This window comes from Rana temporaria, chromosome 9 (assembly GCF_905171775.1).
Source record: "Rana temporaria chromosome 9, aRanTem1.1, whole genome shotgun sequence".
Classification (NCBI taxonomy): domain Eukaryota; kingdom Metazoa; phylum Chordata; class Amphibia; order Anura; family Ranidae; genus Rana; species Rana temporaria.
In genome coordinates, this window is record NC_053497.1 from 63,700,158 (window position 1) to 63,727,054 (window position 26,897).

The 26,897-nt window shown below is 41.5% G+C and overlaps 1 protein-coding gene across 2 annotated transcripts in view; it reads left to right on the top strand.

Annotated features, from left to right (window-relative positions):
* The window catches only part of PLS3 (plastin 3), a 139,530-nt gene that overhangs the window by 51,930 nt on the left and 60,703 nt on the right, over nt 1-26,897 (top strand). For both annotated transcript variants that reach the window (XM_040323670.1, XM_040323671.1), the window contains exons 2-3: nt 5,039-5,090; nt 7,469-7,554. In XM_040323670.1, the coding sequence (XP_040179604.1) occupies nt 7,488-7,554 (67 nt within the window). In that variant the 5' untranslated portion in view covers nt 5,039-5,090; nt 7,469-7,487. The remainder of the gene's footprint in view (nt 1-5,038; nt 5,091-7,468; nt 7,555-26,897) is intronic.

The window sequence follows — 26,897 nt, forward strand, 5'->3', positions numbered from 1 at the left end:
AGGATATCATTATTTTAAAATGAATTATTATTATTATTATTATTATTATTATTATTATTATTATTATTATTATTATACAGGATTTATATAGCGCCAACAGTTTACGCAGCGCTTTACAACATCAGGGAAGACATTATAGTTACAATACAATTTAATACAGGAATGATCAGAGGGCCCTGCTCGTTAGAGCTCACAATCTAGAAGGGAGGGTGAAGTGGAAAAGAGGGTAGTAGATGTGGGGGGTGATCAGGTGGGCAAAGTTAAAATACAGTTGTTAGGTGTGGGTAGGATAGGCTTCTCTGAAGAGGAGGGTTTTCAGGGATCCTCGAAAAGCTAAGAGAAGGAGATAGACGGATAGTTTGGGGTAAGGAGTTCCATAGGCTTGGAGAGGCTCTGGAAAAGTCCTGTAGACGAGCATGGGAGGAGGTGATGAGAGAGCTAGAGAGCAGGAGGTCTTGAGAAGAACGAAGAGAGCGATTAGGTTGGTATTTGGAGACTAGGTCAGTGATGTAGCAGGGGGCAGAATTGTGGATGGCTTTGTAGGTCGTAGTTAGTATTTTGAATTTAATTCGTTGGGCGAGCGGAAGCCAGTGGAGGGATTGACATAGAGGAGTAGCAGAGACAGAGCGGTTGGTAAGGTGGATAAGTCTGGCTGCAGCATTCATGATGGATTGAAGGGGGGTTAGAGTATGCAGCGGTAAGCCAATGAGAAGGGAATTGCAGTAATCAAGGCGAGAGATGACCAAGGAGTGAATTAAGAGCTTTGTGGCGTCATTGGTTAGAAAGGGGCGTATTTTGGAGATGTTGCGGAGGTTGAGGCGGCAAGATTTGGACAGTGATTGAACATGAGGCTTAAAGGACAGTTCAGAGTCCAGGACTACTCCTAGGACCTTGACATGTGGGGATGGGCTGATAGTTGTGCCATCAATTTTGACAGAAAGATCAGGGGAAGAGGCACGTGGGGGAGGAAAAATGATAAGTTCGGTTTTGGATAGGTTGAGTTTGAGGAAGTGACGTGACATCCAAAGTGATATATCTGATAGTAAATTAGTGATACGTGAGGAAAATGAAGGAGTGAGTTGAGGGGCAGAGAAATAGATTTGAGTGTCATCAGCGTAGAGGTGGTATTGGAAGCCGTGGGAGGCTATCAGCTGACCCAGGGAGGAGGTGTAGCTTGAAAATAGGAGGGGTCCAAGAACAGAACCTTGGGGGACCCCAACAGAGAATGGTAGAGGAGAGGAGGAAGTAGAGTTGCAAGTAACGCTGAAGGTGCGGTTGGATAAGTAGGTAGAGAACCAGCGAAGAGTAAAGTCACAGAGACCAAAGGTGTGGAGTTTTTTGAGGAGGAGTGGGTGGTCAACCGTGTCGAAGGCGGCAGAGAGGTCCAGGAGTAGGAGCACAGAATAGTGTCCTTTAGTTTTGGCCGTTAGTATATCGTTTGTTAGTTTTAGGAGAGCAGTTTCAGTGGAATGTTGTGTACGAAATCCAGACTGAAGGGGATCAAGAAGGTTATTGTCAGCAAGGTGTATGCTCAGTTGGTTGTAGACTAGACGTTCAAGGAGTTTGGATAAAAAGGGGAGCAAGGAGATGGGGCGTAGGTTGTCAAGATTGGATGGGTCCAGTGAGGGCTTTTTAAGTATGGGGCTGACTAGTGCATGTTTCAAAGAGTTAGGGAAGATGCCAGAAGAGAGGGAGAGATTGAAGATGTGGGTAAGAGAGTGTAGAATAGAGCAAGAGGGTGAACGTAGCATTTGTGAGGGAACAGGATCTAGAGCGCAGGTGGTAAGATGGACATTAGTTAGTAATTTAGCGACCTCCTCTGTAGTGGTGGGGTTGAACGAGGGAAGTAGTGACTGTACCTGTGTGCATGAGGTGTGAGGTGTGGAGGATGTCTGAACAGTAGAGATCTCCTTGCGAATTGTATCAATCTTCTGTTTGAAGTGATTGGCAATCTCCTGGGCGTTGATTGAGTTAGTGGGTGGAGGCAATGGAGGACGAAGGAGGGAGTTGAAGGTAGAGAAGAGTTGACGGGGACGGGATGATAAGTTTTTAATGAGGGTGATGAAGTAGGTCTGTTTGGCAGCGAGGAGGCTGGAATTGTATTTTTGGAGGGCAGATTTATACTGGACGAAGTCTTCCTGGGACTTAGTCTTGCGCCACTGGCGCTCGAGAGCACGGTTGTGTTTTTTCAGACTTCTAGTATCAGTTTGCCAGGGTTGAAGGGGGCGGGGTCTTATTCTGCATGTGGTGAGGGGGGCCAGTCTGTCCAGTGATGCTAGAAGTGAAGTGTTGTAGACAGAAGTAGCTAGGTCAGTGCAGGACAGGGGTGCAATTTTGTCAGAGGTGGTCAGTTGCAGAGTGTAGAAGAGAAGGGTTGATATGCTGAAGGTTTCTACGAGTGACTGTTAGGTATTTGGAGGGAGAGGAGACGGAGGAGAGGGAGAGCGTGAAATTAATAAGGTGGTGATCAGAGAGGGGGTAAGGATCGATGGAGAGGTTGCATGGAGTGCATAGGTGGGAAAAGACAAGGTCAAGGGTATTGCCTTCAGAGTGAGTAGGAGCATGTATCCATTGCTTCAGGTCAAAAGAGGAGGTTAGACTGAGAAGTTTGGAAGTTGCAGGAGTGTTAGCATTAGTAGGAATGTTGAAGTCGCCAAGAATGATTGTGGGGATTTCAGAAGAGAGAAAGTACGGTAGCCAGGCAGAGAAGTCAATTTGTGCTTTGCCAATGCAGGGTTGACTTTAGGGCTGCAACCAACGATTATTTTCATAATCTGTTAGTTGGCCGATTTTTTATATTTTTTTTCGATTTAATCGGATAACCTTAAACAAAAGTGTGGTGTAAAGTTCATAAAAAAATTCTTAAATCTCAATATGTAGTGGTAAATATAAATAACCAACTATATGGTTAGGGAGCAAAATCTCTAATACATTTTTTAGATAGACCTGCAATATGTATGACAGACTCCCTTGTCATGGGCAGGTGGCTTGATGAAAGCTACCTGTGCCTTCTGTCACTCATGCTGGCCATACAAAAACGAACAAACTAGGTCTTCCTTCAATAAAAAAAAAAAAGAATTTTAAGGACATTTTCATGGATATTTTAACCACTTGCTGACCGCTGCATGCCGATATACGTTGACACAATGGCAGTAGTGGACCAATGGGCGTACAGGTACGTCCCTTTTAGCAATAACTTGGTTCAAATTCCCATGTACCAAAAGCTGGAATATCAGATTTGGATGGACTTTTTTTTTTTTTCATTTATCTGTAAGGATTTGTACACACAGGACATTTTACAGCTGCCGTTAAGCGTGTCTGACTTCTTTTTAACCACTTAAAGACCACAGGTGTTTTTCAGATTTGGTGTTTGCAAGACTAAAACATTTTTTTCTGCTAGAAAATTACTTAAAACCCCCAAACATTATATATTTTTTTTTTTCTAACACCCTAGAGAATAAAATGGCGGTCATTGCAATACTTTTTGTCACACCGTATTTGCGCAGCAGTCTTACAAGCGCACTTTTTTTGGAAAAAATTCACTTTTTTGAATTAAAAAATAAGACAACAATAAATTTGGCCCAATTTTTTTATATATTGTGAAAGATAATGTTACGCCGAGTAAAATGATACCCAACATGTCACGCTTTAAAATTGCGCCCGCTCGTGGCATGGCGTCAAACTTTTACCCTTAAAAATCTAGATAGGCGACGTTTAAAAAATTCTATAAGTTGCATTTTTTGAGCTACAGAGTAGCTCTAGGGCTATAATTATTGCTCTCGCTCTAACGATCGCGGCGATACCTCACTTGTATGATTTGAACACCGTTTTCATATGCGGGCGCTACTTGCGTATGCGTTCGCTTCTGCGCGCGAGCTCGTCAGGACGGGGCGCTTTAAAAAAATTTTTTTTTTGTTTTCTCATTTAATTTTATTGATTTTATTATTTTTTACACTAAAATATAAAAAAAAAAAAAAATGATCACTTTTATTCCTATTACAAGGAATGTAAACATCCCTTGTAATAGAAAAAAGCATGACAGGTCCTCTTAAATATGAGATCTGGGGTCAAAAAGACCTCAGATCTCATATTTAGGCTTAAATGCAAAAAAAAAAAAAAAAAAGGAAAATTTGTCATTTAAAAAAATGACAGAAAAAAAATTGTCTCTTTAAGAGGCTGGGCGGGACTGACGTTTTGACGTCACTTCCGCCCAGCAGAGCTATGAGGACGGGTGGGGGCCATCTTGCCCTCACTCAAGTCCTCACACACAAGGCGGCAGCATCGGATCTCCTCCGCCGCTACCGACGGCTCCGGTAAGCGGCGGAGGGCGCGGAAAAGCGGCGGGAGGGGGGGGGGCCCCTCTCCCGCCACCGATAACGGCGATCTCGCGGCGAATCCGCCGCGGAGACCGCCGTTATCGTTTACCGGACTGCCCACTGAAAACATGGATATCTCAGTTGTGGCAGCAGCTGCTGCCGTTACTGAGATATCCATGTTTAAAAAGAGGACGTATATATACAGTGGGTGGTCCTTAAGTGGTTTAAACATTTTTTTAAAATATTTTACCGCCTCTAAATGTCCCTTCATGTTGCCCTATGTGCCCATGCTCGAGGCGTTTAGGTGCAGTAGAAAAAAAAAGCCTGTGCGTCCAGGAGCAGCGGATTCGGCCTGCGGGCCTTGTGTTTGACGCCTGTATTATAGGGAGTGTTTTTACTGTAAAATCAGCACAAACGCCAATGTCAAAAAGTGCATAAACGCTAGTCAAAAACACAGCTAAAAGCACATTTTTACAGCTGCTTTTTTCCTGGCTGCAGCTCTTGGGTTTTTTAAATGTCCTGTGTGCATGAGCCCTAAAGCTGAACAATCAAAAGGGTGATTATAGAGGCATTGGTTTTGCTTTTACATGCAGTAAATATTCTGTGTTGCGATACAGAATTGCTTTATTTGGTTGTTTAAATGATGTTGCTACTGTATATCCTTCTTCCTTTTTTTTTAACATTACCTAATTTTCATACAAATTTTTTTTGTTTTTTTACAGGCTGAAAGTTAAACCAACTAGGATAATTTTATAAGAATTCAGTTGCACTTGGGTAAGTTATATGAATAATGTACTAAACATCTTGCTATAATCTGAATAAAGTGTAACTCCACTTTTGTTAAGAGGAGAATCAAGACTGTTCTGTGCAAAACCATTGCACAGAGCAGGTAAGTAGTGCATATTTTAAAAAATAAAGAAATAAATAAAAAAATAATCCCTTTTAAAGAGTCTGTGCAAGGAAGATCAGCATCTGAACGCAGAGAAGGTGGAGGCTGATAAACTGGAGGCAATATAAGGCATTACAATTGCATTTAAAGTCAACTTTTACCAGTATTGTGCATTATATTTAAAATGATTTTTATCCATGAAAAGTCTTTCTGTTTTTAGTACTATAATATAAAAGATTTGTATTTCCCTTCCACTTATATAGCTTCTAGTCTGACTCCTAGTCAAAGTGTATGTATGCAGGGCCGCCATCAGGGGGGTACAGGCAGTACACCTGTAAGGTGTTTTTTTATAATATAATTTTTTTTTTTTTATTATATATATATATATATATATATATATATGTGTTTTATTTGTGTGTGTATTATATATATAATTTTTTTTTTCTATTATAGGGCCCCATGTGGCAAGCCCCCTTTTTTCTCAATTTCAGGTGGCAGCACCCCCCCTGGTTCTCTGCTCAAGGGGGCCCATGCCTGAAGCTCTGTTGGTAAGCTAAGGAACTTGCAATAGTTCTTACCTTGCTACTGGGCTCCCCATACCAGAGTTTACCAGACCTGCCCTCCCAGAGTCAGAGCGCTATTGTTCAGCAGCCTCTCCACCCGCAGGACTAAGTAGGAACAGCAGTAAACCAGTAGGGAGCGAAAAGGCTGAGTCCTGGAGCAGGAGTGGAGTAAAAGGCAGAGGAGTCGGGCTACCCTCCACCTTTGTAGACTGGCAACGCTGAGACAGAAGACGCCACTCTCTGTAGCAGAAGCAGTGTCAGATGTTCCTTCACCCATCCTAGCGCCAGCTCTGCTTCAAACATTTGCAGGCTCAGGGAGCAGCTGTTTTGGGCCCCAAAATAACAGGGCCCGGGGCAGCTTCCCCTTTGGCCGTGCATTAAAAATCTTAGACCTGGTACAGATCTATGCGTATTTTGGTGCTTTTTGCAGAAACGCACTACAGTTTAACATGGTTTCCTTTGGGATGTGTTCACATCTATGCTTTTTGCAGCTGCTGTGTATTTGGAAAGGGTCAAGGACTTTTTTCAAAGCTAATGGTGGTTTTTTTTTTTTTTTGGTTGAATAGACTTTAATGGAGAAGCTGCAGAAAAGCATGTAGTGTGTTTTTGCAGCAATTTGCTTTTTTTAATCTGCCCAGCAATAAATTGGCCAATAAAAGAATGCAAATCTGGGCAAAATTACATGTGCAAAAATGAAAAACGCATCCGCAAAAAAGCACTGCTGAAACAAATCAAAAGCAAAAAACTGCATTGGTGTGAACTGAGCCTTATGCTGGCCATGCATGTATAGATTTTCGACCAAAATATTCATAAGAAAAATCTTTGTACATTTGCTGAATGAAAGAATGCAATTTGAAAATTACATTTGCTTTTAACATTCAGTCTTAAAATGTATGTCATTTCTGAATGAAAACCATATACCGTCTGAAAATTCCTAAGACCAAGAAGTTTTTTTTTTTTTTTTTTAAATGTTTTATATTGACTAAATATATATATACGCCACCCTTTTTTTTTTAAGGCTGTTTGATTCATCAAAACAATCGGCCAACTAATCAATTATGAAAATTATGAGTTGCATCCCTAGTACAGATCACCTGAAAACTGTGTCACAATTGTATATTCTATACATTTTTTTTTTTTCCCATGAAGGTGGAGTTACCTTTTTAAATATGATTGTTTCCTTTTAGTCTGCAGCTGATCACAACTACAAAAACAAAATGTAAAAAAAAAAAAAAAATTGTGTATTAGTTTTTTCATGCAATTACTGCAACAGTAATGGGGCTGAAACACTTTTTTGCAATGTGGTATGTTGCAGGAGGCATCCCAGCTCTGATGAACATGCATTGCAGCAAACCACAACACATTGTAACGCACTACTGTGAATTGTGTGCACTAATTTTTCTCTATTCCTATGTGTTGGGAACCCATGCAACATGTACAAGAAAGAAAAAAAATCTGACTATACAAATAACTGACTTTTAATCTAACTGCTGGAATCATAGACTCGTGTGTGTGTGTGTGTGTGTGTGTGTGTGTGTGTGCGTTTGTTGTGTTTTTTTTTTTAATGTATATATCTGCTTTTTATGAGCTGTACAACCTCAAAGTCTGAAGTGCATTATAATTGCTTGACGCACTGTAATGCCATTTTAAATCTATGTGGCAGTTAAGAGTTTTAATGTTGGTTTTGTTTTCTTTTTTAGGGTCCTGCTGCCACGGACCATGGCGAACACAACACAGATCAACAAAGATGAGCTGGAAGAATTAAGAGAGGCCTTTGCTAAAGTTGGTGAGTCATTTGTGGTGTTTTTTATTTTACTTTTTGTGTGCTGACGTCTTCAAGAGTTCTATTTTCTGGTACAAAAACAGTTCATTCTTATGGTGTTGTAGTACCTCTTGAGCTTTGGAAGAAACCTCTTCACATGAGATTAAATTCTGGAACAGTATGTAAAATGGACTCTTGTTGCTCTGATTAGACTCTAAAGCGTCATTCCTTATTTTTACACTTTAATCTGCTAAGGTGACGCGTTTCTTCCACTCATGTGTCCTAGACAGTGATGTTGTTTCTGGAAATGTCTGTTGCATAAATTGTTAAACGTTCCAAGTCAGTCATTTAAGTTTTGGGTAGTTGGCAGAGCACCTATGCAACAGCTTGCTATATATCATTTATAGACTCCAATGGTGCCAAAACATCTTGCGTTTTGTTGTTGTCAGGCAGAATGTGAGTCCTTCTTTCAGTCTTATGATGTATCTCTGCTGCATCACGATTGACTGAAATCTTTGGTAGGCTGCCAGTAAAATACTGCATACATATCTGGATGTAAATCAATATTTTGCATGTGGACCTTGGACAGTATATTGAATGGCAGTGCTGGGACAATATCATCTAGTTCACAGGGCAAAGATGACAAATTGTGCCCCCCCCCCATTATGTGCGAGCTTATGAGGAGGAGGGGAGAGAGCATAGCCCACACCACCTCCCTCCTGCTTCCAGTGCTGTGCTGATAGAAGTAGTGATGCAGCTGTTACTACTCCTGGCAGCCTCATAGTAGTAGGAACTTGTGGCTCACCCATCCCTACAATGTATGCTCCGCCCAAGGCAGCCGCACCTTCTGCCCACCCCTTGTCCTGGCCCTGTGTGGGAGCTGCAGACTAGTGTCTACAGATATAAACAAAAACCAAAAGGTTGACGCTGCGCTAAATTAAATATTGAATTATAAATGTAAATAGCTGCTAGCACTAAATTGTGTACAACAACTTGGTAACATAAAAAAGAAAAAAACAGTGCAGCGCTAGTGAGTGATATTGTGCTCATATAAATTAATAATAAACAAAAAAAGTCATTCTGGAATAAACTGAAAATATAGCCAGAATAGGAAAAAACATAAAAATGCAGATGGATATATGAAGAAAAAGTCTTAAAAAGCCACGAAACAAAGTTCATATGACTCTATCCAGTAATTTTCCTTGTGAAAGAGAAGTGGATTGTGCAGACAATGTGAAAGACTCTTGATTGATGTGAGGTAAGCTGTCACCAATACACCCGTGAGGAAGGATAAGATTGCCTGCTTACCAGATGAAAAGACTGTTTTGCATCAGTCTAATAGGGCCTGTGGGAAGTCTGGTCTCCCAATACCTTAGCCGTCAAGATAACCACGGTATAGCTCAGCATACAATCCGAAGAGTCATAAACCAAAAAAAAGAGAAGAAGGACCTCTCATAGCGTATAACGTTTAAAAATAAAAGAGGGTTTAATAAAAATTGCACTTACAATTAGGCAATATAAATACAGCATGGATAGCAAAACGTCTCCGATCTCTTGTTCCGATGCTTCTCGCTACTCGGTCAGGAAAACACAGCCGGCGTTCAGGACGGAACGCGATGACGTCACGGCACCCTACGATCGTTTCGTCGCTAATGGACTTCAACGGGGGAGTAAGCCGGATGTTGACGTCAGCGCGCTAGGTGTTTAAATACCCACGGGTTCCATACTGGAAAACTCGGGGAGAGTCCTCATAGTGACTGAGGGCAAAATAATTGAGTAGCGAGAAATGGAAAAGTGTTCTAATCATGTTGTACATAACGTATCAGATTAAATAACGATATATATTAGTACAGAACGCGGGGGTGTTTAATAACTGGTAGCGGAGCATCGAATAATGAAAATAAGATCGGAGGTTAACAATATATGCAAAAAGATTGTATCATAAATTTGCATAATCATAAAAATCAATCTATATTTAATTAGAAAAGATCTATATCATAAAAATCATCTATATTTAATTAGAGAAGATCTATAAATTAATTTAAATTTTGATAATGATTATGATAATTAAAATTGGAATAAAAAATTAATTAATACATTTTTTTTTTTTTTTTTTTTATTATGAATTATTTAAAAAGCAGTTTATATCCCAATCTACGTTAAGTCCGAACGGAATAAAAGATTTCATAGAAAAAATCCAGCGAGTTTCGAGCCTAGATATGGCCCGAACCATATTAGTACCACGCCAATGAGGACGAATGTTATCTATGGCAAAAAAACTTGTCCCCTTTAATTGTCTCCCATGGAATTTATCGTAATGTTTCGAGAGGTTATGTTTAGGGAACCCGCTTTTGATCCTGCCCACATGCTCACTAAGACGTATATGCAGTTCTCTCTTAGTACGGCCGATATATTGCTTTGAGCATGGACATTGAATCATGTAAACAACGTATTTTGTTGAGCAAGTCATAAATGAATCTATGTCATAAATTGTACCAGTAGCTGTTGATTGAAAATTAGTACATTTCCGTTCCCTAAAGGAATTTACCTTGCAGATATTACATCTGCGACATGGGAAAAAACCTTTAAGGGACTGGAAAAATGACATAGTTCTTGGTGGATCTATAGCATTTGGTGCAATTTTTAGCCTTAAAGCAGGTGCCCCCTTAAAAATCACGATTGGATTATCAGGGATAAGTGATCCAATAATCTTATCACTTTTAAGAATGTCCCAATGCTTTTTTAAGATTTTTTTAATTGAAAAATGCTGATTTGAATATTTGGTAGTTAGGGACCAGCTAAATTTTTCTGAAGGAATAGGGTTCTTACTACTGTTTTTTACCAGTAAGGATTCTCTATCCATCTGTTCCACCTTTCTCATGGTTTCGTTAATCAAAACTTCTTGATATCCTTTAGTCAAAAATCTTTGTTTCAGAACGTGTGCTTGTTCATGGTAGTCCTTAATATCAGTGCAGTTCCTCCTTATGCGTTGAAATTGACCTTTAGGTACTGCGGCTAACCATGAGCTATGATGACAGCTTGTGACAGGAATAAAAGCGTTCCTATCTGTCTCTTTGAAGAACGTGTTGGTAATCAGTTTATCTTCTTTTACATAAATGTTTAGATCCAAAAAATGGATGTGGGAGGTGCTAATATCATATTGAAGAGAAATACCCCTCGTATTGGAATTTAATTTAAAAAAGAATTCCTCAAGTGATGTTGTGTCTCCCTCCCATATGACTAACACGTCATCTATATAGCGTTTCCAAAGTCGTAATTGTGAGGGTGGTTGATCATCAATAGCTTCTCGTTCCCAATGAGCCATAAATAAATTGGCTAGGCTGGGGGCGAATTTAGCCCCCATCGCCACGCCACAGATCTGAAGAAAAAAGGTACCACCGAACCAAAAATAGTTATGTGTAGTTGCAAATCTTAACAACTCCAAAATAAACTCCTTCTGTAAGGGTGGTATATCAGATTCTTGCTGGAGGTAAAAGTCCACTGCCTGCAGACCATGTTGATGTGAGATAACCGTGTATAAAGAAGCCACATCAGCAGTGGCAAGGATATAGCCATCCTTCCATTGGACCTCTTTTAATAGATTCAAGACTTCAGTGGTGTCTCTAAGGAAAGCAGGAGTCGATTTCACTAAGGGTTGTAAAAAACTATCTACATATTTACCTATCCTGGCCGTGACGGAATCTATTCCGCTTATAATTGGACGGCCAGGGGGTTTAACTAAACTTTTATGAAGTTTAGGTAAATAGTATATCACCGGTACTCGCGGTGTGATGGGTATGAGATGGGCATGTTCTTTTTTGTTAAGAATCCCCTTATGTAGGCCTTGATCCACAAGATTGGATAACAACTTCCTATATTTTACTGTAGGATTCGAAGGTAGGGGGGTGTATGTTGAACTATCAGACAATTGTCGATTCATTTCTTCAACATACTGGGACTTGTCTAAAATGACAATCCCCCCCCCTTTGTCTGCAGGTCTAATTACTATCTCATTCCGCTGACAGATCTTCTTGATGTTAGTCTGAATAGGGAAAACACCTCTAGGTTTAGTAATTTTAAGAGACAGAAGATCTTTTGTAACCAGTTCTTTAAATACTTGTATCGCAGGAGCAACAAAGCCTGGTGGATTGAATAGTGATGCATTCCTCAGATTGCTATGTTGAATAGGAGCACAAATGGTAGGTGGAACGTCGTCTGAATTGACTCCAGATCGTCGAATAGAAGATGGGGGAATCCTATGGATAACCTGAGTGCCATTTCCAATTGGATTTAAAATGAAATGTCTTTTAATATTCATCTTGCGGATGAATTTGTTAACATCAATAAAGGTCTCAAATTTATTGAGTTGATGTGGGGGGGCATATTTAAGACCGTGACTCAAAACATTTTGCTCGCCAACTGTTAATGAGGCTGAGCTAAGATTGAAAATACCAGCTAGGTCCGTGGTTTTCCTCTCTTTGGCCCGAATTCGCCTCCCCCCTCTGATGCCTCTCTGTCGTCGTACTCCTTTTTGCTCTGACTCCGTGTCATGGGAAAAAAACGAGGAGGACTAGTAATCCCATACTCCCGTGGAGATTCAATATAGTAGTCTCTCTGAACTGGGAGGCTATTTTGATATTCCGGATGCTGAGTAATAACATAATTATCTTCATATGTATCCAATTGATGGTTGGAGAGCGCAGCAAAGCGGTTTTCGAGGGGAATGCATCCTGGAGTTTGATTTCTTCCTTCAGCTCTTTGATCCCTATATCCCTGTATTGCTGGTTTGAGGTTCCAGCGATCCCGTGGATCTGTATGATAGTCTCTGGAATCATTAACTGAATTGGTGGAATTATAGGGATGAGGTCTAAAATGCCAGGTGCCTCTAACTTCTCCCCTCTGTTCTGAAGAATTCAGATGTGGCTGAGATTCTCTAGGGACATAGTAGCCATTATGAACATTGTCTCTAAAGTTAGGATCTCTCCCTGTAGGAGGTCCCTTAGGGCGAGCCCCTTGAGGAGGGCCCTGTGGATAACCCTTTTTGGTTAGTTTAGGAGGTTTGGATGAAAAAGGAGCATTACCAGTCGTCTGATTTTTGTTATTTATTGGGCCCTGTGTTGGTCCACGGGGAGGGGGTCGGTTATCAATAGAGGAAGCAGGTTGCCGGGAAGAGGCTCCACTTTCAACTTTATTGATTTCTGCATTCTCCAAATTGGTCTGCCATTTAAAGACCACCTTGTTAGAATAATCCGACAGATCGCGGTTAAATTTCTTCTTTTTCTTATTTTTTTGGTCCAAACCTTCCTTATATGAGCACAATATCACTCACTAGCGCTGCACTGTTTTTTTCTTTTTTAGTGTCTACAGATGGCTCATCTCTAGAGTGTGAAGATCTGGGACCCTGGCTTGGCGTTCAGATTTCACACAATCCTAATAGTAGTAGAGCGGCGAGATTAATAGTTAATCAAAATCGCGATTCTTTTTCTTTCCGATCTTCAAAATGGCATTTCACTATTCTTTCTAACAAGTGCAGAGTTCTCACAGCTTGAAAAAAAAAATTTTATTATTTTTTTTAAAGATTTATCACAACATTGCAGAGAAGTATAAACAAAGTAAAATGTCTTTTTAAAGCCAGTACACACGATCGGATATAAATTGTCCGATGGACGTGTTTTTGACAGATAATCCTACGGTCTATGCTCCATCGGACAATTGTCGGAATTTCCGACAACAAATGTTGGCTGTGCATGCTCTCAAATTTTTTTTTTTTGGTTTAATGTGAAAGATGTTACATCACGAGAATCGTGATCTTTATTCTGAGCAGAAAATTGTGATTTTTCTCATTTTAGCCAAAATCATGCAGCTCTATCTAATAGTAATTTGCACTTTTGGGTGCTATGCGAAGTAAAGTTTGTTACTCACTCCTTCCTTTGCCTAGCTAACAGAATTCCATTTTAAGCATGTCTCTGTAAACCTGCCCCATTTTTTGAGTCGCATAATAACAAATCCAGTCATTTCCTGTGTATCAATTCAACCAACAAGTCAGAATATTGCTTTAGCACAGTTCTTTTCTTTTGCATAGGAAATTCATTTACTGCACACATTATCCTGGCTGCCTTCATTTTACTGAAAGGGCGGGTGTAACGGGAGATGAACACTGTATAAATGGAACCACATGCACACAGTTTTCTTGCTCTGTGGCATGGCAGGAACTGACTCAAAAGAATAAAGAACACAAAGTATCTGTCATATCGTGGCACTGAGAAATCTGGGACTCAATATACTTGTGGAGTTTATTGAACTTGGCAGGACATTAAGGAAATGGTTCTAGCAGACGTTCTGCTTGAAGTTGTGTTATCCATCCTTGGTATAATCTTTCATTATTAGATAGTGGAAAGTGTTTGTCTCGCTTTTTTGTCCTTGTTCTTTTGAGTTCTGAAAACTGACCAATTAAAATATACCCTTTTTTTTCTTTTAGGCTCTATGCACACTGGACGCTAAAATGTTATAAAAACGCCAGTAGATTTGCAGGGAGTTTTTCAATGTTTTTTTTTAACGTTTTTTGCAATAGCGTTTTTTTTTTTTTCAATGGATCAAAAATGCTAAACACTGGCGGGCCAAGTTTTTGAGCGTTCGCGTTTTTAGCGTTTATCTGCGTTTGGCCTTTTTTAAAAAAAGGCACTTTGAACGTGTTTTTTGGCCATTCAGAAAAAAGCCTATAAACTCCACTGCTCATTAAGTGTCCTTTCACACGTGCGGACCTTTCGTCCGTTTTTTCATAAGTCCGTTTACGGACTGCAATGCTTTCCAATGGGATTGCGTACATTAGCGGATGAGCATCCGTCTCCGTTAAGCTCCGTTTTTTTGAACGGAAGAAAACCCTATTTTTCTTCCATCAAAAAAACGGAACGGACGAAAAACGGGTGTTAGCGGACAATCCGTTTAACATCCGATCCGCTAACATCCGTTTTTCATCAAAATATGTAATAAAAATAAAGTTCTAAAAAAAAAAAACGGATAAAAAACGGATGAAAAAACGGATCAACTGATGATAAAAAACTGATCTAAAAAACGGTCCGCACGTGTGAAAGGACCTTAAAGCTGAAAATTGTCCATGTGTGCATGGGCACAGGCTAACAAAGTGGAGTTTATGGGCTTTAAAAAAGAAACTCCCAAACTCAAACTGCAGTTTATCAGCTCCAGTATGCATGGAGCCTTGGCTTTGGATAAAGAAGTAAACCGTTTCCCAGCTTTTTTTTTTTTTTCTCATTGAGTGTTTTGATCCTGATGACAACATTTTTACAGTGGCAGGAAGTGATCAGTATGGGTGAGGATGAGGGTAAGCTAGAACCTCCCATAATTTGAAAAGGCTATTTATCATTAAGCATACAGTCCAAGAGAGCCGAGTCACATAAATGATCATTAAATCTTGGCATTTTCCACATAATGACAAGGGGAGTAATCCAATACCAGGAAAGGCAATCCATATAGTGACAAACAAGTAAAATAAATGCTGAAAATAACATCAGTTTAAATGGATGGGCGGAGGCTCTCTGACTGCAAAGCTCAATTTTCATGAGTTGCAAAGGGTGTAAGTTGGATAGGGAAGAAGGGGTAGGGGTTATATTAAGTGTAGGACTAGGGATGTCTGACCAGAAGGTAGATTATTGAAATATTTCAAATAAGGAAAGGGAGGGGAAGAAAGAAGGGGGAGCAGGGGAATACAAGAAATCAGAAGGGAGAAAAAGAAGCACTTGGGAGGGTCTCGTGCACGTGGCGGAGAGAGCTGCTAAGTGTTAATGGGGAGGCTGGCTTAGGAATAGAGATGGGCTCGGGCGTGTTCGAAGCCCCATGTGCCCGATCCCGCCAGGAAGTCGACACGGCACATTGCTATTTACAGGCACTAACATTTCCTGGTTCACAGCTGCACAAGAAATATCTCGCAATGTTGGCTTCCTGGCGCGATCAGGCTTGTGGGGTTTCCGAAGACGCCTGAGCCGATCTCTACTTGGGAGGGGGCTGACCTCTGGTCCTGTCCGGCTAAAAGGCATTTACCTCTCATCTGTGTAAACGAACTGTTGCCAATAATAAGTTTATTTAAGACCTGGCCCTAATATTTCAAACTTGTGTTTTAAAGCGGAGTTACACCCATTTAAAAGTCGGCAGCTACAAAAAGTGTAGCTGCTGACTTTTAATAAACGGATGCTCACCTGTCCCACGGCCCAGTGATGAAGCCACCCAAAGCCTTGCTTCTTTCCCCCCTTCTCTTTGCAGCGCCATCATCGCAAGTGTGGGGGCCTGGCTGTGGCTTCTTGCGCGAGCCACGCTGCGTGTTGACTGGCTGGGCAATTTTCTGGGGCCTGTGACCGCTGTGATGCTACTGACCCTCACACCCAGCAGCAGCTTTAAGACTTTTGGATGTCTATACAAGGGAGGCTTATACAGGTAAATAACCTGAAAATCGTATGGGAAGATTGCAATTAAAGTTACAGGATCTGTTTAATTTCATGCCTGTTTGCAGCCTGGCTAAGGCCCCATTCACCCCTGAGCGATTTTCTGCTTGAAACTTGTAGCTCTAAAAGGCTCAAGGCAAATCGCATTCATTTCAAAGGCCCCTGTTCACATCTGGGCATTCTGTCGCCTGCAGCAAAACACCTGAAGCTCAAAAAGTACATGAGCTTCTTTTTGGAAGATTATGCGCTTTTGGCTCCATAGACTGTCTGACGTGAGTGTTTTCTGCTCTAATAGCAGCTCTTCACCCCTAATTTCTTCATCCTCTCCTCCTATTAGTGCTTTCTATTAGCTAAACAAACATCTGAAGCTGTAAAACTCTTGTAATACGCTTCTAAAAAGCATTAACACTTGTAAAAAAACTGCAAAAAAGTAAAAAAAAAGGCCAGTTAATCGATATGTTCACGTGTGACTATAGCCTAAGTCGCATTGCTTTTCATCTGAAGGAGATTAAGAGGATATTCATAAAAATATAATGCTGCTTCTGTATTGTATTTTTTTACATATGAAACAATAGAGTATTCTTTAACCATATGTGATAATTTATCATTTTGAGTCAGAAACTTTGAATAATTAATGTAACAACCTTTCATGGAAGGATGAGCAACCAGACAGCTGATGAGTCGGCCTGCAGGTTACATTTTCCAGAAAGACGTGTTTTTTGCTGAGAAACCTATTTTCTGGGCCAGTGAATCTTTCCCTGGAAAATACATTGATTTGTAATAATATTTATTTTCATTATGGTGATGTGTTCCATGTGTTGCTGAACAAGCACAGCAAACCATGCCTCTGACCTATAAAAACTGAAGCAAATTACATTGGTGGTGCTGTTACTAACATACAGTATCTCACAAGTGAGTACACCCCTTGCATATTTGTAAATATTTTATTATCTTTTCATGTGACGGCACTGAAGAAATGACACTTTGCTACAATGTAAAGTAGTTTTTTTTTTTAATATATAATTTTCTGTCTTAACTCAACACACAGCCATTAATGTCCTAAACCACTGACCACAAAAGTGAGTACACCCCTAAGTGAGAATGTCCAAATTAGGCCCAATTAGCCTTTTCCCCTCCCCGGTGTAATGTGACTTGTTGGTGTTACAAGGCAGCAGGTGTGTTAAATTTGGTGTTATCGCTCTTGCTGGTCACTGGAAGTTCAACATGGCACCTTATGGCAAATATCTCTCGGAGGATCTGAATTATTTTTTTGTTGCTCCGCCTAAAGATGGTCTAGGCTATAAAAAGAGTGCCAAGATCCCAAAACTGAGCTGCAGCATGGTGGCCAAGACCATACAGCGCTTTAACAGGACAGTTTCCACTCAGCATAGGGCTTGCCATGGTCAATCAAAAAAGTGCATGTACTCGGTGTCATATCCAGAGGTTGTCTTTGGGAAATGGATGTATGAGCGCTGCCAGCATTGCTGCAAAGGTTGAAGGGAAGGCGGGGTCAGCCTGTCAGTGCTCAGACCATACGCTGCATCAAATTGGTCTGCATGGCTGTCATTCCAGAAGGAAGCTTCTTCTAAAGATGATGCACAAAGCCCACAAACAGTTTGCTGAAGACAAGGTCATGGATTACTGGAACCATGTCCTTTTAGTCTGAGACCAAGATATACTTATTTGATTCAGATGGTGTCAAATGTGTGTGGTGGCAACCAGGTGAGGAGTAAAAAGACAAGTGTCTTTCCTACAGTCAAGCATGGTGGTGGGATAGTTATAGTCTGGAGCTGCATGAGTGCTGCTGGCACTGGGGAGCTACAGTTCATTGAGGGAACCATGAATGCCAACATGTACTGTTGCGTACTGAAGTCTAGCATGATCCCCTCCCTTCGGAGGGGCAGTATTCCAACATAACGACCCCAAACACCTCCAAGATGACTATTGCTTTGTTAAAGAAGCTGAGGGTAAAGGTGATGGACTGGCCAAGCATGTCCACACCTAATCCCTATTGAGCATCTGTGGGGCATCCTCAAATGGAAGGTGGAGGTGTGCAAGGTCTCTAACATCCACTAGCTCCGTGATGTCATCATGGAGGAGTGGAAGAGGACTCCAATGGCAACCTCTGATGCTCTGGTGAACTCCATGCCCAAAAGGGTTAAGGCAGTGCTGGAAAATAATGGCGGCCACACAAAATATTGACACTTTGGGCCCAATTTGGGTGTAGTCACTTTTGTTACCAGCGGTTTAGACATTAATGGCTGTTATTTAGAGGGGACAGCAAATTTACACCATTATACAAGCTGTACACTTCACGTTGCAGCAAAGTGTCATGTGAAAAGATATAAATATATTTACAAAAATGTAAGCGGTGTACTCACTTTTGTGCGATGCTGTACATAAAAAGTTCAAAATGTATGTCTGTAGGTTTCTGCTGCACTCTGACTACAAATGTCTTTCCACAGTCCTTGCTGAACCGACCAAATTTAGATCCATGTATTAGCCGAGAGGTTTTACAGCAGTCTACCGACTTGGCTTCTGTACAACCAGCCTGTTGGATTTTTCCTGATCGATCGGTGCCATCAGCTATAGGTGACAGCACTGATCGTGTATTTATTCTAATAGCTGGGAAGTCTCCACGCTGTCAGAATATAATAACTCCACAGGAAGGATTTCCCGAATCACCTCCAAATATTTGGTGGAATTGGGTCTTTTTTTTTTTTTTTTTTCATGTTCAACCAACAGGTTGAACGAAAAAAGAAAAATAATGTATGGGCCGTCTAACACGCAAGATATTAAAATTGGGTGATTTCTGTACTATACTTGGTAGATGGTTGCCCTAAATACCCATTGACATTGTTGAGCTAAAAATTGAGTATGTTTGTAGACAGGAAATTGCTACAATGAGGGGCAACAACGTAGGAAAGAGTACCCTTTATTTTTATTAAAAAAAAATTGTGTAATTGTGTCAGATGCAGCACTTTAGAGAAAGTAAAGCTTGCCATGCACTGAGCAAATTTAGTCTGCTTTAAATCCGTGGGTTGAAACCTTTTTGTCCAACGTTCTATCAGAACACCGTACCTGCAGCAGGAAATTGCCCATCCACTTTATTTAGCATGGATGGAGGAATCTATTTTGATTTTTCATTCAGTTCACAGACCAAACCACAGACATCTACAGGTGAATGACCAGCCTAAAGTGATTTGTAAAGCTTTGCCTTTTTTTTTCAAACTAACATTATATTTACTGTCTGTGTGCTATGGTTATGTACAAGCAGCCCTGATCCTCCCCTTGGGTCCTTGGCTAGCGCTGTTTGCTCCTCTCCCCTGCTAAGTGCCCCAAAGCAAGCCGCTTGCTATGGGACACATGTGAGCATGCTCCCAAGCTGACTTTGTGCATCCACTGGCTCGGTCCCGCCCCCTGCTCCCTCACTGGCTGTGATTAATAGCAGCAGGAGCCGATGGTTCCTGCCTCTGTCCAGTGAGGAATTGGCCGAGAGAGACGCTGCTCTCATGCATATTGCTGGATTGAGATTGGGCTCATGCAAGTACAGTCCTGGCCAAAAGCTGAGAATGACGCACACATTTTCACAGTCTACTGCCTCAGTTTTTATGATGGCAATATGCATATACTCCAAAATGTAATGAAGAACGATCGGATGAATTGCAATTGCAAAGTCCATCTTTTCCATTAAAACAAACCTAATCCAAAAAAACATTTCCGCTGCATTTCAGCCCGGCCACTAAAGGACCAGCTGACATGTCAGTGATTCTCTCGTTAACACAGGTGTCAGTGTTGACAAAGACAAAGCTGTAAATTGCTCTCTAATGCAGATTGAGTTAGAACAGACTGGAAGCTTTAAGATGACCTGAATCATTATTCTACCTCCTGTTAACCTTGGTGATCTGCACTTTAAACAGGTGCAGTCATTATTGCTTTGCACAAAATAATTCACAGGCAAGGATATTGCTGCTACTAAGTTTGCCCCGAAATCAACCATTTATCAGATCATCAAGAACTTCGAGAGAGAGGTTCAATTGTTGTTGTGAAGAAGGCTTCAGGGCACCCAAGAAAGTCCAGCAAACACCAGAACTGTTTCCTACAGTTTATTAAGCTGTGGGATCTGGACACTGCCAGTGTAGCACTTGCTCAGGAATGGCAACAGGCAGGTTTAAGTGCATCTGCACTCAGTCAGATAACTTTTAGAGGATGGCCTGGTGTCAAGTAGGGTAGCGAAGAAGCCACTTCTCCTGTAAAAACATCAGGATATTCTGCAAAAGCAAAAAAACAAAAGAACAAAAGCTGGACAGCCGCACTCCAAAATTTTCTTTAAAAGAGATGTCTTTATTTTCAACTGTGCATACAGTCACTGCAAGCCCACAAAAATCAGTATGGCCATACTGATTTTTGTGGGCTTGCAGTGACTGTATGCACAGTTGAAAATAAAGACATCTTTTAAAGAAAATTTTGGAGTGCGGCTGTCCAGCTTTTGTTCTTTTGTTTTTTTGCTATTACCGCATTGCCAGCACCCTGGTGGTTCAACAACCCCTAATCATCACGAGGCTCACCTGGAGCGGTGAGAATTCTGTCTATATTCTGCAAAAGGTACAGAGATTGGACTGCTGAAGACTGGGGTAAAGTCACTTTCTCTGAATTCCCTTTCTGATTGTTTGGGGCATCTGGAAAAACTTGTCCAGAGAAGAAAAGGTGAGCTCTACCATCAGTCCTGTGTCATGCCAACAGCAAAGCACCCCCCGAGACCATTCATTGTATGGGGTTGCTTCTCGGTCAAGGGAGTGGGCTGGCTCATTCACAATTTTGCCTACCAACACAGCCATGAATAAAGAATGGTACAAAAACATCCTCGGAGAAACCATGCAAGAACAGTTTGCAAAGGAACAATGCCTTTTCCAGCATGGTGGTGCACCTTGCCACAAGGCAAAAGTGACAACCAAGTGGCTTTGAGAACAAAACATCAACATTTTGGGTCCAAAGCCAGAGAACTCCCCAGACCTCATTGAGAACTTGTGGTCGATCCTCAAGAGGCAAGTAATCAAAAAACACACAAAGTCTGACAATGCTGCGGCCTGGCCCTGCCCCTTCTCTCTCCTGCTTGGAAGAGACACGGCAGCGGGAGCTCAGTTAGGCAATCATGAGGGAGAGTCCCGGAAGGCTGAGGGACTCGTGGACATCGCTGGATAGAGAGGGGGCTCGAAAGTATTGGGGGGGGGGGGGGCTGCTGTACACGGAAGGCTTTATCTTAAGATAAAAAAAAGCTTCTGCCTTTACAACCCCTTTTATGTAATTGTCAATAAAAGCCTTTGACACATATGAAATGTTTGTAATTCTACTTCAGTATACCATAGTAACATCTGACAAAAACATCTAAAAACACTAAAGCAGACGACTTTGGGAAAATTAGGATTTGTGTAATTCTCAAATTGTGGCTGTATAAGTAGCTGGAGTTGGAAGAGAGCAGCACACGGATGTTTCTTTATATTATGCAGAGAATGCATTGAGGTAAAACTCCTCCAGGCTTTAGAACCACTTAAAGCGTTTTCAATCTACTTTGTTTTTTATTTGGTATCATGCTTGGCCTATTTTGCATCACCTTGCTTTTGACGCTTAGGTTAAAGTGGATATCCAGCTTTATCTTTATCCCATCATGCTCCGGTAGGTACCCACGTGGGTACCTACCGGAGCATGATGGGACGGTGAGGCCTATATAAATGGGATGCAAGGCGCGCTTCCATCATTGCAGTGAGAAGAGGCGTCATGTCAACATCGGAAGAAGGGAGAGGAAGAGAAGAAGATGACGTCACAGAAGACCGCGCTGGCTGCCTGCTAGTAATTGAGCTAACACACGAAGATAGCAGGCAGCCAGCGCTGAAGGAGAAGGCACCGGACAGCTGGAGAAGAACCAGGGTGCGCCGAGTCAACAGCGGAGAGCGGCGAAGATAGAAGAAGACTCCCAGAGAGCGGAGAAGACCCCCCCGGAGAGCGGAAGAAGAAACCCCCCCTGGAGAGCGGAGAAGACCCCCGGAGAGTGGAAGAAGCCCCCCCTGGTATTAGAGCTAAAGAAGACAGGGGGGGCCTCCGGAGCAGACTAATAAATGATTTTAAAAACCCTTGTGTCGTGTGTTTAATAACTATCACTTTGCCTCCAGGTGAATGGGTAGGGGTACGATGTACCCCATATCCATTCACTTAGGGTGGGGGGCCGGTATCTGGGGGCCCCCTTATTTGAGGGGACTCCCAGATTCCGATAAGCCCCCCGCCCGCAGACCCCGACAACCAACGGCCAGGGTTGTCGGGAAGAGGTCCTGTCCTCATCAACATGGGGACAGGGTGCTCTGGGGTGGGGGGGCCCGCAGTGCGCCCCCCTGCCCCAGAGCACCCAACCCCCCCATGTTGAGGGCATGCGGCCTGGTACGGCTCAGGAGGGGGGGGGGCGCTCGAGCTCGTCCCCACTGTCATTCCAGGCCGGCCGGGTAGCGTGCTTTGGATACGGGTCTGGTATGGATTGTAGGGGGACCCCCTACGTCGATTTTTCGGCGTAGGGGGGGTCTCCTTACAACCCATACCAGACCTAAGGGCCTGGTATGCTCCTGGGGGGGGAACCCATGCCGGTTTTGATTTTACAAATTGCCGTGGAGTTCTCCCTCAGGAATGCATACCAAATGCCGTCGCTTGAATGTGCTTTTACATGGTGTTACTAACTTTACACTTTTGTAAAAGCAGCCCTAATTTTACACTTGCAAACTAAAACTTACGGCGAAAAAACAAAGCTGAAAAGCTTTGTGGATCGCCCTAAGTGCTAATTTGCATACCAGAAGCGGCATTTCGACTCAAAATGCCCCCAGCGGCGGATGCGGTACTGCATCCTAAGATCCGGCAGTGTAAGTCCCTTACAGATGCCGGATCTTCTGCCTAACTTTGGAAAACTGATTCTGTGGATCAGTTCCAAAGTTAGAACCAGGGATACGACGGAGTAACAGCAGTTACTCCGTCGTATCTCTTTTGAGGATCTGGCCCATAGTGTACAAATTCATTTGTTGACAAATGCTCTTTACGCGTCGTTTTGCCAATCTGCTTCTTCAGGAGCCATAAAGCACAGTAAGTATCACATCAATATTTAAAAGACTGACTAAACAGCTTTTGCAATGAGTCGCCGATGGGGCGAGCTCTCAATGCATGAACTTTAATGACTCCTTGCAAAGGCTGTTTAGTCAATCTTTTGAATATCGATGTTTTGAATACACTTAAAGGGGCTGTAAAGGTTTGTCTTTTATTTTCTAAATTGGTTCCTTTAAGCTAGTGTTGATTCACTTACCCTTTTCCTTCAATTTCCCTTCTAAATGTTTTTTTTCGTTGTTTGAATTTCTCACTTCCTGTTTCTCCTCAGTAAGCTTTCCACCATTATCCGAATGGTGGAAAGTCATTTAGAACAGCTTACTGAGGAGGAACAGGAAGTGAGAAATTCAGACAAAGGGAAAAAAACATTTAGAAGGGAAATCTAAGGAAAAAGATAAGTGAACTAACAATGCACTAGCTTATAGGAACCTATTTAGAAAATAAAAACGAACCCTTTAAAATGCTTGTCTCCTGAAGAAGCCAACCGGTGAAACATGTCAATCGAAGAGCATTTGTCAACCTAAAAATTTGTATACAATATTTCAGAATTTTAACATTTGTATTTACATATCTAATGTTGGAGTACAATAAAAAGTTTAAGATGTGTTATGGCACCTTAAGTCCCCTTTTTTGCTATTTAAAAAAAAATATATTTCTTGTGGTTTAGGTGTCTTTGATTTCCAGGTTTGAGTAGTACGTTTTAAATTGTGTTAATTTGACTTCTTTTGCCCATTTTGAACCCTTATGTAGGATCATTAGATTAATCTGTTAATTCCTAACCAATCCCAGTTTGATTTGGAACTATTCCTAGCTAATTTCCAGTGCCTTTTTTATATGGTAGAATAATTTCTTGCCTTGCATTCTCTGGTTCAGGCTATTTCAAGTTCTTTGAAGGAAGCCAAGTCATGACTTTTTTTTTTTTTCCCCTCTCTACCACCTGCAACTGGATTGCAGAGTCCACACAATATCGTTTTCATTTAAACTGCAGGTCTTTGGCATGCTTTCCTTCAGGCTAGTTTGTCTTTTCTTATTTAACCCTGTCAGCCCATCCACATTAGGTAGCTGAGATCCTTGGGGCTGTCATCGGAGTGACGTGACAAAACGTGCTGGTGTGACCAGATTTCTCATGAAGGAAAATGTTTTTCCAGACAAGGCACATGTGTTTGCATTCAAGAGGGGACACGAGTCACCTAACATAACCCCCTTTCCTTAAAGGCTTTGTGAGTTCTTGGGTTAGGGTTACCAAGCATTGTGTTGTAGTATAAACATTCCTGTACATTTTCAGTCCTCAGAGCCGATTCAGTCTGGTCTGCTAACTAGATCACCAGACATAGGAACGCTGTGAAAACATTTTATGGGGTGATTTCAGAGGCTTCAAATTCCTAGCTATGTGAGCTATACCTGCTAAAGGCTAAAATCTTTCTCTTCTACTTGGGCCTCTATGACTTTAACTTTCACTATTTTTATGGGTGGGGGGGGATAATTGCTCTGATTTTATATATTTTTAAAATCTTAATCTACCCAAACATAAAATTTAAATTATAGGAAGATTTTACTGCTTTAAATTATGTCTGGGCAAATAAGAAAATCGGTACCTCTTAACACACACATTTCTCTGTCATCCTCTTTAAAAAAAAAAAAAAAAAAATAATGCTGCATGTACAGAAAATGCCTTCTGATTCTGCCAAAATGGTAGCAATGACCACAGTGAGCTCCTAAGCATTGTTTTCAGCCTCTCTGAATTTTACTCTGCTGGACTACAGAACATATCCCTGTTTTGTTATGGGGATGAGTAGAGGAGGGGCTTGCTGGGTGAGAAGTTGGGTAGGGCTGATGACACTGGTTAAGATTTTAATGCCGCAGACACAGCATTGTAAGCACACTACAGGAAGACAAAAGCTTACTAGATATCAAGCAGGATCAACTGGTATTTTTTTGATTGCAGGTTTTTAAATTGGAGACCATTTTTAAAACGGTTGCAATGGGTGTGGGTACACCTGTTCAATTGCTTGATAACACAAATTGCTAATTGGCCAATCACATGACCGCAACTGTCATTTAGGCATCTAGATGTGGTCAGGATGACTTGCTGAAGTTCAAACTGAGCATCACAATGGGGAAGAAAGGGGATTTAAGTGACTTTGAACGTGGCATGGTTGTTGCCAGATGGGCTGGTCTGAGTGTTTAAACTGCTGATCTACTTGGATTTTCATGGACAACCATCTCTAGGGTTTACAGAGAATGGTCTGAAAAAAAGAGACCATATCACTGACTGTCAGTTGTGGACGAAAATGCCTTGTGGAGGTCAGAGGAGATGGGCAGACTGGTTTGAGATGATAGAAGAGCAACAGTAATTCAAATATCCCCTCGTTACAGCCATGGTATGCAGAATACCATCTCTGAATGCACAAAATATTGAACCTTGAAGCAGATGGGCTATAACAGCAGAAGACCACTCCTGTCTTCTAAGAACAGGAAACTGAGGTTACAATTCACACCAAAATTGGACAATAGGAGATAGGAAAAACGTTACCTGCTGCTATTCAGATGGTATGCTCAGAATTTGGCGACAACTTGGATCGATCCTGCCTTGTATCAATGGTTCCGGCTGGCGGCGTAATGTTTTTTTTTGTTTAAATGCCACAGCCTACCTGACTATTGCTGACCATGTCCAGCCCTTTGACTACAGTGTACCCATTTTCTGATGGATACTTCCAGCAGGATGATGCACCATGTCACAAAGCTCAAATCCTCTCACCACTGGATTCTTGAACATGACAATGAGGTCACTGTACTCCAATGGCCTCCACAGTGACCAGATCTCAGTCCAATAGAGCACCTTTTGGGATGTGGTGCAATGGGAGATTCGCATCATGAATGTGCAGCCTACAAATCTGCAGCAACGGCGTGATCATCTCCGAGGAATGTTGTTAACACCTTGTTGAATCTATGTATGTGTAAAGAAACTGCACTGAAGCTCAATCCCTATTGTGGCCGCAACTCGTTTGTGGAATTATGTATATGTATGTGTGTGTGTATGTATGTATGTATGTATGTATGTATGTATATGTATATATGTGTGTGTATGTATGTATGTGTATATGTATGTATATGTGTGTGTGTGTGTGTGTGTGTATATAAACGGAATAGGAGCTGCGCTCTAAATATAAAGTGACAATAGTGCAAGTGACAGTGTCATAATTACTGCAGTGACACTAATACAAGTGTATAACAAGCCCCAATGTGAGTGAGTACTAAGGGAAGCAAATGAGTCCTCCAATAAAGTGTGTAAGGGCACCAGATGTAAAGTACTCCTCCTGTGACTGTATTATTCACAATGGATAGAGTGAGAATCCACCACCTGAAGTGCACACTTACCAGCTTGCACAAGCTAGCTTGCTTGTGGCCAACACCCAGACAGGGCCTTTTCTTATGGGGATGGCACACAGACACAACCTCCACACACCACTATCCAGTGAATACTCTTGTGTAGTTACAGGAACAATGGCAATCCAAGGTCCTCAATCGACATTGGTATTTGTACAGCCCAAAGGAAAGGAGGGTCGCCATAGGTAAAAACTTGGTTAGTTTATTTAATAAACACTGTACCTCTTGCATAGAAGTAAGGTTCTTCCAATATAAGGTTGTATAACTAATGGCAAACCTTATTTTTTTTATTTTAATTGTGGTCGGTTTGTCCTATTTACCATTATCTTTGAAAGTAAAAAAGAAATTCCCAAATTTTGGTTTGTCCCCAGAAAATTAATAGAGGGGAAGTGT